This window comes from Sorex fumeus, unplaced genomic scaffold, assembly GCF_029834395.1.
Source record: "Sorex fumeus unplaced genomic scaffold, SorFum_2.1 ptg000006l, whole genome shotgun sequence".
Taxonomy (NCBI): Eukaryota; Metazoa; Chordata; class Mammalia; order Eulipotyphla; family Soricidae; genus Sorex; species Sorex fumeus.
Window position 1 is genome coordinate 38,482,409 of NW_026606063.1, and position 15,914 is coordinate 38,498,322.

Consider the following 15,914-nt stretch of genomic DNA (forward strand, 5'->3'; position numbering starts at 1 on the left):
GGGGTTGGAAAAAAGTTGGAGCAAAGGGCACTTGCCTTGCACATGACCAACCCGGGTTTGAACCCAGCACTCCATATGCTCCCCTGAGCCTACCAGGAATGACCCCTGACCACCACCAGGTATGGCCCCCAAACAAAACTGCAACAACAACAACAACAAAAATCCCCATTTTTTTGTTGCTTTTTTGGGTCACACCCAGTGATGCTCTGGGCTTACTCCTGACTATGCACTCAGGAGTTACTCCTGGCACTGCTTGGGGACCATAAGGGATGCCTAGGATTGAACTGGGGTCAACCGCGTGCAAGGCAAACGCCCTATCTGCTGTACTATCACTCCAGCCCCCAAAACTCCAATATTTTTGAACAGGTAACATAAAGACAACCCACAGAATTCTAGAGATTAAAAAAAAAAGCAGAAAATCAAAGACAAATATCCCTTTTCTTGTCCCTCCAATTGCCCACTTTCTTTCCCTAGAGTAACCACCGTGGTTTCTTCTGCCTGAGATGTCGGCAGACATTTGTTCTTTTTCTTTCCATGCTAAGGGGACCATGATAATAACTATGGTTAGGTAGAAAAATTAACTCTGTAATAGTGGAGGATGAGACAGTCATGTATGATGTATGAAGATGTAGAGTGGTCGGATTCAAAGGGACAGAACCTGGGGGGATCGAGTGGCCAGGCCTCATGGGTTGTGGGGACAGGCAGGGAGCAGTGTCTCCTGGTGCAGGGTGCCGTTTGGGGAAGGTGGGAAATATTCTGCAGGTGGGAGATAATGTTGGCTGTACAACACCGGGATGTACTTAATGCCATTGGATCACGATCACGACCATCCTGTTGTTCGTCGATTGCCTCGAGCAGGCCCCAGTAACGTCTCCTTCATCCTAGCCCTGATTTTTTTTTTAAAAAAGTACCATATTCAAGCCTCTTTCAGGGTTAGGAGAATGAGACCCATCATTGTTACTGGTATTTGGCATATTGGTTACACCACGGGGAGTGTGCCAGACTCTGCCGTGTGGGCAAGTTACATTCAGTAGCCTGCCAGTTTGTCCAAAGTAAGAATGAGATAATAAGATAATAAGGTACCTGCAGAGGAACAAAGGCATGCGGGTCCCGGGGCTGAGATCTCCAAGCCTACTTGGATCAGGGCTGAGCATCCTCCACCCAAATCCTCCATTTTTCAGTAGGCAGGGGTCACACCCACCAACTGGCCCCCTAGCACTGTGTAATCCCACCAATGGCCAAGACCCAGAGACTATAAAACCCAGAGCCCGGAAGAGAACAGCACCGAGTCTCCTGTCCCCGTGCCTGGCTGTCCTCGCTGGGGCTCCTTGGAGGGGAGCAGGTTGAGTTTCCCTCCCTGCCCCGACCAGGGCTCTGGCAAACGAAGACCTCCAGAACCAGCCACCACCATGCCATTGGATCATCATTTAAAAATACTGCACACAAAAACTTTACCATACAGAATTGACCACAATACATCATATATGATATATGATATATATCACAATACATCATATCATACAGAATTGACCACAATCGCTTAAAAGTCCCCACTACTTAAAGGGTACAATTATCCTACTAATCATTGATAGCATATTTACTCAGGGTTTCTATCAGGAAGAATAAGGTTATTCTCTGCGCAGAAATGAAAAGATGCACTGAATTTATCACCTTCGTAAAGGGACAGAACAGTGTGAATAGAAGTTTGGAAATGGGCACATGGGATAGAGCAAAGGGGGCTCCACAGCCAAATGACTTCAGGTTCAACCCCAGTGCTGCTGTGTGACTTTGAATAAGTCACCCAACCCCTCTGTGTCTCAGTTTCTCACCTCTGTAAAGTGGGGGATATGCTAGTCCTCTCCTTGCTGGGCTATTGAGATCAAGTTAATGGTATGAAACATTGACCAAAGTGAGGACACAGAGACCTTGTTTTCTAAATCTGATAAATGAACAGTGAGGGGATGAGCAAATCTGGTTAGGGGTCATGCGTGGTAACACTGCCTTCGAAACCTCAGACAGGAGCATGTGGTCAAATGTATCTGAAATGACTCAGTAAGAAGAAGAATAGTGACTCCCTACTTAAAGTACAAGAATTATGGTCTGAGGGATTTGGCTAAGACGTGAACTTCAGTATAGTGACTATATGACTAACACCTACTCTTCCAGTCCAGGAGACTTCTGAGGTTCATTTTATGTTTGTTTATTTGTTTTGCCACACCCAGTGATGCTCAGGGGTTACTCCTGGCCTTGTACTCAGCAGTTACTCCTGGCAGTGCTCGGGGGACCATATGGGATGCCAGGATCAAACCCTTTTCTGCTGTGTGCAAGGCCAGCATCCCCCCTGGTGTCCTATCGCTCCGGCCCCATATGCTTGAGATGGCAGCATTGTCAGTGAATGAGGCATAAAGAAACAACTCTTTCATAAAACCTAACTATTAACTGTTGCCTCTGTCTGCCTTTCCCCTTACCCTCTTTTTGCTCTATTTCAAATACACTGATCTTTGGTTTGTTTCCGCTGTACTTTTTCAATCACCATGATTTTTAATTCTTAAAGGTCTATTTTGATCAGATTTTAACCTTAAATGGCATGAGTCTTTTAATTAATGGTGGTCTTAGCATGAGGTTGAGGATTTCTTAGCGTGCAATTGTGCATCTCTGGGTAAATGATGTCTTAGGTTCAGTGGAATACAGTATTCCTAGCATTTGAAGGAGCTGACAGTTCCTCTTGCTCAAGCCTAGCCCCCTTGCTATGCTGCGAACACCCACAGCACTCATTTGGAAGCAACTCTTCTCCCTGGTAGCTTTTCCTGGCAACGGCGGGAATAATGGCAATGTCTACTCCAGTGAAAGCTCTTGCTGTGGGGCCAGAATGCTCCAGGCACTTCTGTGTGAATCAGTGACTACTGCCCCCAGGTGACAAAGCTGTGGCATCGTGTTAGAGGCGCAGTTATTATCTCCACTCTACAGCTGCCAAAACTGCAGAATTGAAACTCAGACCTACAGTGGCCAATCCAAGAATCCCGGGGTGGTCTGTGTAGCCGTTTAAAAGAAAAACCCTGTTAACAATCGCCTCTAAGAGGTCTGGAAAACAAGTGTCTTTATTTAAACCATGAGTTCTTATCTGTTGCATCTTAGAATAGACTGGAGTGGGGCTGGGGGGCAGATGGGTAGTGTAGCAAATAGGGTGTTTGTTTTGCAGGCAGCTGACCTGGGTTCACCCCCTGGCATCCTAATAGTCTTTCAAGCACCACTAGGCGTGAACCCTGAGTGCAGAGCCAGAAGTAAGCTCTGAGCACTTCCAAGTGTGACACCCAAACCAACAAGCAAACAAACCAAAGAATCTTCTAGAAACTCAAAAAAAAAAAAAGCCACAAGCCCTTTTCAAGTGTGTGGCAGCAATTGAGTAGACGTGGTTGGAGGGATCTGAGTGGAGGCCAGGGAGAAAGCCTGGGACCTGGGTTAGGTCCCTGAGCACTGCCAGGAACAGCACACAAACAGGAAGTCAGGTGCATCCCTAAGCGTAGCTGGGTATGCCCCCCAAACAACCAATGAAAGATCTATGAGATCCTCTGTTCTGGGGAGTCCCCTGATGTCACAAGCTTGGATGATAAGGACAGTGACTCTCTCTTGAGTCCTCGGGAGTTGGAATCCTTGGTTAGAAAATGTGGCTTTGCTAGGGTCAGGGATGAAGCTGAAGCGGTATCTCACACACAAACCATGCACGAGGCCCTGGGTGTCATGCCCGGGACTGCAGGTCCCCAGAGCAACACCCCCGATAGAAAAGGGAAAGAAAGTGACTTTGAAAACTTGCTTTTCATACGGGCTCTTTCTCCCTCTCTTCCAGCTCTGGAGTGCACAGAAAATCAAGCAGGTAATCCGGTGTGGATTCTTTTCCTTCCACTCTCCCTGCACTGCCGGGCCTCTCACTGCCCTGTCCTTCCACCAGCCTCCCACCTCCCGTGCACCCCTGACTGCCCCAGCACCTAGGTCTGCCCTCCTGAAGACTGATGCTTGGGCTCCCCTTTCCCTGGGTCTTTCTCTGAGCCCGCCCCCTTTGCTGCTTCTACTGAGTCCTGGTTAAATGCCTCCTTCCCAGGCACGGGGTCAAAGGGGAACAGACACAGCCTTGTTCTCCTATGCATTTCTGTTTGCTTTTGTCCTGAGTGGTGGCAAAGGCCTGAGCCATCCAGGCTAGACACAGGGTTGTTCAGGGGAGGGTCCTTGGGGTGGTTCCTCTGCCCTCCCCTGCCCTCCCCTGCCCTCCCCTTTCCTCCTCTCCCTGGCCCTCACCCCGTCTTTGCTCCCACTCTTGCCAGGCTATCCTACACCCCGACACCAACGAGAAGATCTTCATGCCATTCCGAATGTCAGGTAAGCCCAGGTTCTGGTTCTGTCCAGCCTCTGCCACAGTCAGGGACATTGGTGTCCACCTGAGGGACTTGTCACACACATGGACATGTTAGCGCTGACTTGTCCACCTCAGCTTAACCCGACAAGATTGGCCCAGCCCTGGAATCACTTACGGGCCTTTTTTTGGGGAAAAAAATGTGCCTGTCCACCTCTCTGCCTGAGCAGTTGGCACACAGTAGGAGCTGCACAGGGAGCCAGGCGCCCTGCTCCACGGCTACAGTGTCCTTACTGAGCAGCAGGTTCGGGGGCGAGGAAGGGGGCCCCTGCTATGGCCAGCACTCCTCCTTCCACCCCTGCATCTGCTCTTCCCTGCCCCCTGCGTCCTACTTAATCCCTGAGCTCTCTCTCCTATGGGATATGCAACACAGCTATGCACTGTATCCACATAACTGCACACCCAAGAGAGCAAGAGGCAGGCAGGGGACCAGGGAGGAGGGTCTGGGACCCTGCCCACGTCCAGGAAGCCCCCACCCAGAGTCCCCAGAAGGACAGTCTGTCTCACTGATCTTACCTGCTTAGAAAGCATGAGAAGTCAGTGCACCTCCCCGCCTGGGGCGTGTGTGACTTATTCAAAGTCACACAGCAGACCAAGAAATAATTGGTTCACTTATTCTGTTCTTGTAACTTCATGATTTACAATCTTTTGCCAGGCTCCTGGAATGGGTCCCTCAGGGGTCCTGCTTCTAATTCCCATTTTAGAGGGACCCGCCCTCAGCTGGGTGGGAAATTTCCTTTCCAGAGAGATCATGAAGTTGAGTTGCATGAGCCATTTTAAGGCTTTGGAAGACAGTGAGTGTGTGTGTGTGTCGGCGGGGGGGGGGGTTTGGGGGGGGGGGAGGGTGGAGGGAGGGTGAGTGGTTAAAGGACTACCAAGAGAGTTGGAGCGGGGGGCAGCCAGCAGTGGGCAGCATTTCCTGCAGGAATGGGCTCTCCAGATTCCAGAATCCAAGGGAAGTAAGACCTGTCTGAATGGGGGACAGAGAGTGAAGTCTGGGAGGGCGGAGTTGGGAAAAGTTTTGGAGGCCGGATATTGCTTCCTATGTCACTGCTCTGAGCAACTTTATCTCGGCCATTGGCAAGAGCAAGTCCAGAAGGTTCTTCCAAAGGTCTCAGTCAAGAGGCCTTTGGTGGGGAATGGAGTGGGCGGTGAGACCTGACTGTCCTCTGCCCTCTCACAGGTTACATTCCGTTTGGGACACCAATTGTAAGTATTTCCTTCCAGGAATATTCTTTTCTGAAACAATGTGTTTAATGTTTAAATTTATATCCTTGTCGATAAATAATTGAAATTTGATTGAGGATAAAATTCTTTTAATTCCTTTGATGTGTGTTGTCAAACTAATTTCCATAGTAGGTCTGCTGTCCACCCACCAAGGAGCCTCCAAGTACCCTCATCCTGCGCATTCTCCTAAGCACTGGCAGTGGCACATGCTGGTGATTGGGAAGTTTCCACCCCACACCTCAAGAAGGCAAAAAAGTAAAGACACTGGGGCCAAAAAGATAGCACAGGGGAGAGGGTGTTTGCCTCACACATGGCCATCTGGGTTTAATCCCCAGCATCCCATATGGTCCCCCTGGCCCCTAGCACCACTAGGAATAATCCCTAAGCACATCCAGGAGTAAGTCCTGAGCACTGCTGGGTGTCCCCCCACTGAAAAAAAAACATAAAAATGAAAACATCTTCTGAGAACTAGGGTTCAAAATTAGTTCAGAGGGGCCAGAGAAATAGTATAGGAAGCAGGGCTCTTGCCTTGCATGCAGCTGACCTGGGTTCAATTTCTGGAGCCACATAGGGTCCCCCTAGTACCACCAGGAGTGATCTCTGAGTGCAGAGCCAGGGTAAACTCTGAGCACCACTGGGTGTGGCCCCAAAACAAACAAACAGAAAAAGAAAATGAGTTCAGGAAGGAGTAAGTATTTTTTGTTCTATTTTATGCTCCAGGGCTGGAGCGATATGACAGCGGGTAGGGCATTTGCCTTGCACGCCACCCACCCAGGGTCGATTCCTCCATCCCTCTTGGAGAGCCTGGCAAGCTACCAAGAGTATCCTGCCTGCACGGCAGAGCCTGGCAATCTCCCCGTGGCATATTAGGTATGCCAAAAACAGTAACAACAAGTCTCACAATGGAGATGTTACTGATGCCCGCTGGAGCAAATCGATGAACAACGGGAGGACAGTGCTACAGTGCTATTTTATGCTCCAACTTGTGGGGTAAGAAATGGGGCCCCACTGCCCTTGATTCTTAGCCACCTGGGCCGGGCATTCAGGGCTGAGGCCCAGCAGTGCTGGACACCACCAGGGCCACCACAGCAGTGCTTGAGACCTCAGGTCTACACCTAGGGATCAGGGGACCATGTGGTACATGCGTGCACCCCAACCTGTAGAAAACTCCAGGATTCACTTTCTTTTTGTCCCATTTTGGAAAAACAAAGCTAAGTTTACTTTTCTGTACTTATATTAGAGTGAAGCAAAAGTATAAAAAAGTAAATTCATGATAGGCATGCAGCTTGCTTACGTCCATAACATGAGTAGTCTAAGTCAGTATCACTTTCAGCAGGACCAAGGATGTCATCAGCATGGGGGAACCTCCCAAGTGCCACTCATACTCACTCTCTTGTGGGGAAGGCAGGGAACAACCTCCCTGACTCCCTTTGCTTGCTCTCATGCCTGGTTAAGAACTTTAGACAAATGCAATCCTCAGTAGATACTTTTTGTTTTATTCTTTTTGTGTTGTTGTTGGCTGTGGTGGTGGTGGTGGTGGTGGTGGTGGTGTGTGTGTGTGTGTGTGTGTGTGTGTGTGTGTGTGTGTTTGGCTTTGGTTTCTTGCAGAGGGCAGGGGGTTGGGGAATCACCCGACTGAGCTGAGATCACTCCTGGAAGTGCTCAGGGGACCATATGGGGTGCTGGGAATTGAACCCCTGTATAAGGGACATACAGGCAAGCACCTTATCCTCTATACTATCTCTTCAGCCCCTCAGTAGATACTTTTTTGGGTCTGACTTTTTTATTTTCACTCAAAACTGTTTATGAGACTCATTGTTATACATGGCACTGATTTGTTCTTTTTTATTGCTGTATAACAGTTCATCACTATGTCTATAAAGTTTTCTTTACCCATCTTATTGTTGGTAACTTCTTTGGTTGCTGCAGGTTTGGAGTTCATAACAATGCCCCTTTAAACATGACTATATGTATCCTGACATTTTCTCTTCTCTTGGATTATTTCTAGAAGGTGAAACTGAACTAGGGCTAGAGAGATAGCCCAAAGGACTGATCCTTGGCATGGGTGTCACATTGTCCCTTCATCACAGCAGAGATTGACCCGAGTGCTGAACCTGGGAGTAGCCTATTAACACCACGAGGTGTGTCCCCTCTCCCCCCAAAAAAACCAACAAGAAATATATAATAAATAAATGTAAGCTGAGGTTCTAAAATTGGAATCCGAGGAGAGCTTAGTCCCTTATAAAGTTCAACATGCACTTGCTATATAAGCCAGCAATCCTATTTTCCTACCCAAGAGAAATGAATACATATATGTGTACAAATATCTGTGCATTAGGGTTTTTAGTAGTTTTTAAAAAATATAAACTTAAAACAGGAAATAGACCACAATGGTATATTAAATAGGTCATTTTATTTATTTGTCTTATTATGTTTTGGGGCCATACCTGGCGATGCTCAGTCCCTGGCTCTGCACTCAGGAATTACTCCTCGAGGGACTATACGGGATGCTGGGGATTGAACCCCGGTCAGCCGTGTGCAAGGCAAAATCCCTACCCACTGTACTATTACTCTGGCCCCTAAGTAGGTCATTTAATAATTAAATTGTTCATTTATATTAGAAGCTATTAAAAGTAGTGCATAAAATCTGGAAATAACATAGTCACCTAACTGAGGTAGTTATATCAAAGTTTCCTATATATCTTATAATTCCTTCTATTTTTTCTTCCATGTCTTTTAGTTGGTACCCTCCTATAAATAATAGTTTTCCCTTCTACCCTTCCATATAACATTTCTTAAAATTATCAGTTTGGGGGCTGGAGTGATAGCACAGCGGGTAGGGCCTTTGCCTTGCACGCAGCCAACATGGCCAACACAGGTTCAATTCCCAGCATCCCATATGGTCCTCCGAGCGCTGCCAGGAGCAATTCCTGAGTGCATGAGCCAGGAGTAACCCCTGAGCGTCGCTGGGTGTGACCCAAAAAGCAAAAAAAAAAAAAATATATCAGTTTGGTCTTATTTAAAAAAATTCAATGGATAATAATTTACTTCTGTCATTATTTGTTTTGACATGCAAATTATACCAAATTTGCCTAATAGGAACCCCTAAAGTAGTTTCTCTGTTTGACAAGTTTTCCTTGTTGTTTGATTACTTCAATACTTGTGGAACATAATGTATAATACATAATTCTAGCCTGCTGGGGCCAGACTGATAGTATAGTGGATAGGGCACTTGCCTTGCATGTGACCAATGCAGGTTCAATCCCCAGAACCCCATAAGGTCCCCCAAATTCTGCAAGGAGTGATCCCTGAACACAGAATCCAAGGTAAGCCCTGAGCACCACTGGATGTGGTTCCAAAACAAAAATAAATAACCAGTGGAAAATTTGAAACTATTTCTTGAAAAGTTTAGCTTACAAGAAACAGTCTAACAATATGAGTGTAAATTTGAATAGATTTAGAAATAGAAATCGATTGCTTAAATCCATTAACTAGTTGAAGGATAAATGTGATTGACAATCTCAGGTATAGAAATATCATTTCATAAAATAAAACATGACCATTTACAAAGAAAAGAGGGAATTTTAGGGACTTTGTTAACTTGTTAATTTATCATAATAATTAAGTCCCAGGTTAAGGAGATAGCATTGCTGCCAAGACACATATTTTGCATGCCGGGGCCTGGGTTCAGTCCCCAGCACTGCATGGCCCCTGGACACTGCCAGGGGTAGCCCTGGTGGTCCACAGCACCCACTCAGACCCTAAAATTGAGCTCTCAACCCAATTTTCCAGGGGTTGCTGGGAGTGGCCCTGGGGCCCCTGAGCTCTTGGGAAGCATTCCCAACTGCCTCCCATCCCCCACAAATAATACAATACTGTTTTGATAGATGAACCCGATAAAGGTACGTTCTTAATGTTTGGGTAAGGGTGACAGTGCCTGATAATACTGCTTTTATTCTATTTTTTTTTGGGGGGGGGAGACTAACAAGTCAAATAAGACTTAAAAAATAGGCAAAACTTGGGGCCAGAAGATAGTACAGTGGGTAGGGCGCTTGCCTTGCACTTGGCCGACCTGGGTTCAATATCCAGTAGTCCAAATTGTTCCCTGAGCTCTTAAAAAGCTGGTAAAAAAATCTCTAGAACATGATTTTTTTTTCAAAGTAGTATTTATTATCAGGTTTGAAACTTTTAAGTTTAAAAATATTGTGAGACCATTATGGAAAAACGTACAAAATTTTAACACTAGACATTGGAGATCTAAGTAAGTGGAGAGATATGTCACCTTGGTTAAGATGCTTGCATGTTATCCTCCAGATAGCAAATTTCTTTGTTAAATTCTGTTTTCAGGGTCCAGAGAGATAGTTCAGTGGGTTATGGTCTTGCCCTGCATGTGTCTGTCCCAAGCTCAATCCGTGGTACCATGTATGGTCTCCTGAACCCACCAGGAATAAGCACTGAGCACAACAGGGTGCTTTTTAGATTTTATTTGTTTGTTTCAGCATGATCCAGTGGTGGTTTGTTGGTTCATGTTTTTAAACTTTGCTGTTGTTCCCATTTCTTTCTTTCTTTGTACTGGAGTGTTGTTTTCCATTTTTTGTTTGTTTGTTTGATTGTTTCTGCAATGCTGGGGATTGAAGCCATGCCTCATGCAGGCAAGGCATGCACTTGCCTGTTGTATCATACCCCAGCCCACTGTCCTTTCTAAAGTTTAGAAGAGGAGTATTATAGCTCTCTGTGTGTATGTGTGTGTGTGTGCGCGCGCGTGTGTGTGTGTGTGTGTGTGTGTGTGTGCGCGCGCGCGTGTCTGTCTGTCTCATTTTTCTGGAACATTTAACAGAAAGGTCCCTTTTCATTTACCCTGTCAATAATAACAGTAGAATAGTAAGTCTGACCTCCTACCCTACTATCCAAATCAGAAGAGACGTTTAGCAAAGCACAGTACTCTTTCCCATGTTACCCATAAAAACCTGTCAAGATATTGGAACTCATTTGGAATCTAATAATATTTTTTGTTTTGTTTTGGGACCATAGCCAGCCTTACTGAGGGGTTACTCCTGGCTCTGCACTCAGGAATTACTCCTGGCAATACCCAGGGAACCATATGGGATGCCGGGTATTGAATCCAGGTTGGCTGCTTGCAAGGCAAGTGCCCTACCCACTGTACCATCGCTCCAGCCCTAATTAGATTTTTTAATCCTTGCTTAACACCCGCATTAAACTTCACAGTTATTTAGCCTGTATATTTGTATGTGTGCTCGTACACAAGTGCGTGGTGGTGATGGTGGTGGTGTGTGTGTGTGTGTGTGTGTGTGTGTGTGTGTGTGTGTGTTTTCTATATTTGGCTAGAGTACTTCTTTGAATAATATTCAGAGTGTGTGGGCAGTACTTTCTCGGTCCTTGGATTTCTGGAAATGTCTTTTTTCTCTTCCCTGTATGTGAACAATAGTTGGCCTAATTCTCTCTTCCTTCCCTCAGCCCTCTTGGGATCCTTTGGGTTTTTTTTCTTTTCTTTATCTTTGGAGTTCAGGAATATCCTCAGGATAAAAAAAAAAAAGTCTGTATTTTTTTTGTATATTTTATAAGATTATACATGTGATACATGAATATGTTCTTTGGAATTATGAAATCCTAACAAGAATTTTTAAAGACTATTTTAAAAGTTATACAAGTATTACATGAATATATTCTTTCAGCTCAGAATTAAAGGATACAAAAAAAAGTGATAGTTGTTCTGTGAATTCTCAACCTCAGATCTGCTCCCAAAAGTAACCTCTGTTAGAAGTTTGATGGAAAATCTCGGGCTTTTCTTCTAAGCTTTTGCATATATATGAATCATCTTTAAATCATTTTTTTGAATTTTAATGAAAATATAACAAACGATTAGTTACCTTAACAGTTTGCCTAAAGATCTGCTTTTTTTCTTCATTTATTTTTCCTGCTGGGTTATATTTTCTCCCCGGGGTGGATTTAGGTGCTGATTATTTACTCTGGAAATAACAGGACTGTAAAAATCCTTGTTGAGCCCCTCCCCTTTTCCCCCGTAAATATGAGGATGTCTCAAGGGCCCACTCTAGAAGGGAATACCCTCCAGTTTTGATAAATAATGCCAAAATCTCTTTAGAAAGTTTGTATCTTACAATTTTACTTGCATTTTGCAAGCATTTTACAATCACACCTTCGTGAACCGGGTGTTTAGGTTTTTAGTGATTGTGCCTGATGAGAGATGGGTAGGGCCTAAATTTTTATTTCTCTGAGCACCAAATGTGTTTCTTTCCATTTATTTAATGGTCATTTCCTCATCTGTGAATTACCTGGTCACATCCTATGTCCATTCTTCCAGCGGTTTGATTTTCCTAATTGACTTGGAGGAGATCTTCGTTTAAGCTATTTAAGATTTTTAGCTCTTTATTTTTTATTTTATTTTATTTTTTGTTTTTTTTTTTTGGGTCACACCCAGCGATGCACATGGGTTACTCCTGGCTCATGCACTCAGGAATCACTCCTGGTGGTGCTTGGGGGACTCTATGGGATGCTGGAAATTGAACCATGGTCGGCCATGTGCAAGGCAAATGCCCTACCCACTGTGCTATCGCTCCAGCCCCTTTAGCTCTTTATTTTAGCTATCATTCTTTGAATTAGATACAGGTCTCCTTTGACTTACAATGGGGTTTCACATTGATAAATCCACTGTAAGTTGGAAATATCTTAAGTTTAAAAATGCATTTAATACATCGAATCTACCACACATCACAGCTTAGCCTAGCCTGCCTTTTAAAGAAGTGTTCTTAGAACATTTACGTTGCCTACAGTGGAGCCAACAGGCTCCTTGAGAGAGTCAGGTTTGACTCTCTCCTGCAGTGTTCTGAACACTTCCGGAAGTGGCAGACACTCTAGAGAGTATTGCCTACTTATCCTCACAGTTCCAGGGCTGACTGCAGAGCCTACTTTTGCCACGGCTGCCCAGCATCGTGAGAGAGGAACAAGGATAACTTGCTAGCCCTGAAAGAGATTCAAATCCACCATTCAAATGAGGGTTCCTCCGGAATTCAGTTTCCACTGGATCCTTGTTGCGTTCATACCTGGAAAGTAAAGTGACCCTGAAAATGAACCTTTAGAAACTGGAGATTGACGGTATGTTGTGTCAATCTATCTCCCCAGCTGTTTTTCCTTGACTCGCTGGGGGAGTCTTTGTTGTAGCAGAAGTTTAAATAATGATTTGTTGTTACTGCTTGTGGTGGTGGTGGTGGTACAGCAGTGGGATTGCTCCCAGCAGTGCTGGCACATCCCTGCCCTAAATATTAATGCTTTGGTTTTGGTTTGGTGTTTGAGCCACACCCAACAGTGCTCAATACTCCTGGCTCTATGCGCACAATGTTTGGGGGACCCTATATGATTCCACAGATTGAAGTGGGTTGTTACATGCAAGGAAAGTGCCTTAACACCTGTGCTATTTCTTTGGCCACAAATATTGATGCTTTTAAATATAATGAGCCTAAAAAAAGAAAAGTTAAATAAATATAATGATTTTTCTTTCACTTGATTTTGAGTCTTATTCTCACTTTTCTCCTCCATCTCCTTTATTAAAATAACTGGATTTGAGGCCAGAGAGATAGTATAGGAGTTAAGGTACAGGCCCCAGTATCACTGGGTGTAGTCCTAGTGACCCCCAACACTGCATCTTCATGTCCTCACATTGAACCATTGACCCACTTGGTCAAGAATCATCCCAGGTCTCCTGAGCACCACTTGGAAGGACCCCATCCTCACCCCTAAAATAATAGCTGGATTTCTGAGACTTGTATCTTGGAATTAGCAGTTCAATATATTTATCAATTCTCTCATTTTAATTTCTACTTTTGTTTTTATGATATTGATCTTTCCCTTGGTTTATTTTATAGTTTTGTTTTCATTTTTATTTTTTCACTTTTGGCCATGAACACTTATTTCATTTATTCTTCCTAATAAAAATGCTTGGGTAGTGTTTTTTTGTTTCTGAATATCTTTACCCACATGGCTATAGTTCATACATTTCCTATAGAGTGATCTGTTTTTATTTTCTAAAGAGTGTGAAATTATGGTTTTGATTTCTTTGTAATTATTAGAAGAACATGTTTTAAATCCCAAGTGGTTGAGTTTAAAAATATATTCTTTGTGCCAGATATGAATCTTAGTGTTATAATGCATGACTTGCATATGTGAGATCTGAGTTCAAACCCTGGTACTATATAAGACATGCATACATACATACATATAAATGTGTGTATCTGTTCCTTTTTGTTTTCTAGTTTGTCTGATTTTTAGAAACAATGACTGTTACAGCTCTACCACTGAAATGTATTGTGTGTGTGTTTACAGCATTGCATGTGATTGTATCAGTTAAGTTTAGTGACATCTTCATACTAAAATATTCAAAACAGAGTGAAAGTACAGCACATAGGGTGCTAGCTTTGCACATGCATGACCTGGGTTTGATCTCTGCTATCCCATATGGTTCCCCTAGTCCACCAGGAGTGATTCCAAAGTTTAGGGTCAGTAGTAAGCCCTGAACATTCCCAGATATGTTCAAACAAACAAACAAACAAAAAGCATTCAAAATAATAGCATCTTGCTTAGCAGGGGACATGGTTCAGTGGTAAAGCACTTGCCTTACAGGTGTCAAACATTGTGTTCAAATTCTGGCACTGTAGGAGAAAAAAAAATCAAATTAAGTAACTTAAAATAATTTCTTTTTCTCTCCTGTCATAAAAACTCTGAGGTAGATGGATTCCCACAGTGTCATCAAAAATCCAGACTTCTATTTTTGTACACCAGTGTCAGTACTTCTGTGATCAAAATCACCTTGTAATATCAGCCCAATATGACTGCTGGAGTTCCAGCCATCACAACCACATTACAAGAAAGAGAACAAAGTGAAAGGACATGCCTCCCAAAAGACTCCCCAAAAGAACTTTCTTCAGACTCTCCCACAACAGATCTGTTTATATTTTATGTAGGATTTAACTGTGTCTCTCCCTAATTATAGGAATTCCACTAGTCAGAAAGGGAAAAATTGCTAATAGGTAGGCTATTAGGAACTTGTTATAATAATAATCTTTATAAGTCCTTCCTCAATGCTTGGGGGGGGGAAAAGGTATGTCATGTGTCATTGTCTTGTCACCAACCAGAGCAAGTTGATTTGGGGTTCATTTCCTAGAAGAGGCCAATGACAGAATGAATGGCTATCATTTGCTGACATGAGTAGTTAGGGGTCCGTCTCTGTCTTTCAGTCACAGGGTGATGTGGGGGCAGCCCATCTGTTCCCACCCTCATTTTTGCTATCCAGACAAGCCAGTCCCTCAGAATCACTGTTGCCCTGTCAGCACCCCGGGAGTGTGGGATTCGTCCAGGGTGCTCAGGTTATGGCTGAATCAGAGGCTGTGAAGATCAGATCAGAACCAAGTCCCTCCCAACCCAGACAAATACTCCTCAGGAATAAATGTGTTGGTGGGAGAAGAGGAAGCCCAGCAGACTTCAGTGGCAGCTAGAGTCAAACCAGTAAGTGTCTTGCTCCACATCCTAGTCCCAGTTCTTTTCCCACCTCGAGATTCCCAGCAGCTATTTCTATACATGTTGCTCAAAATAGCCTGCTTTTGTTTTAGAGCTGCATAGTATTCCATTGTCTATACCACAACTTCTTAATCCATACATCTGTCGTTGGGTACTTGGGTTGTTTCCATATCTTGGCTATTGTGCTCAGTGCTGCAATAAACATAGAGTGGTATGCATATATCCTTTTGAATTAATGTATTTGTGTCTTGAGGATAGATGCCAAGAAGTGGTATTGCCGGGTCGTATGGGAGTTCCAGTCCTTTTTTTTTTTTTTTTAGAAATACTTATATTACTTTCCACAGAGTTGGACTAATCAGTCAGAAGGAAAGGGATGGATACAAAGTGATCTCTCTCATTTGGAGGACTTAAAGATACACAGTGAGGCAGCAACAAAGATCCCAAGGCAACAGAACCGGAAGAAGTGACACAGTTGAGTTGGGAGGCAGGTGAGAGGAAGGAGAGGGGGATGGGTACACCGGTGATAGGTGTGGTGTCAGAATAATGTCCACGAGAAAGTATTATCTAGAGTATAATAAGCCAAAAAATTAAGGGAAATAAAAAAAAAGATTCCCAGCGGCTGGGCCAGTCCAGAGAGGAAGTGGAAAGCCTTCCCCGGTCAATCGTGGCATTTTGATGTGGATAAGCAATGTGAAGACTCGGGACATTTGCCTTCTGCCTTAGGCCACTGCCTACC

At 44.2% G+C, this 15,914-nt stretch overlaps 1 protein-coding gene across 2 annotated transcripts in view; it reads left to right on the plus strand.

The window, feature by feature from the left end:
• SFXN5 (sideroflexin 5) overlaps positions 1-15,914 on the plus strand; it is a 125,126-nt gene that overhangs the window by 41,047 nt on the left and 68,165 nt on the right. For both annotated transcript variants that reach the window (XM_056122519.1, XM_056122526.1), the window contains exons 4-6: positions 3,845-3,871; positions 4,317-4,371; positions 5,589-5,614. In XM_056122519.1, coding sequence (XP_055978494.1) covers positions 3,845-3,871; positions 4,317-4,371; positions 5,589-5,614 — 108 coding nt within the window. The remainder of the gene's footprint in view (positions 1-3,844; positions 3,872-4,316; positions 4,372-5,588; positions 5,615-15,914) is intronic.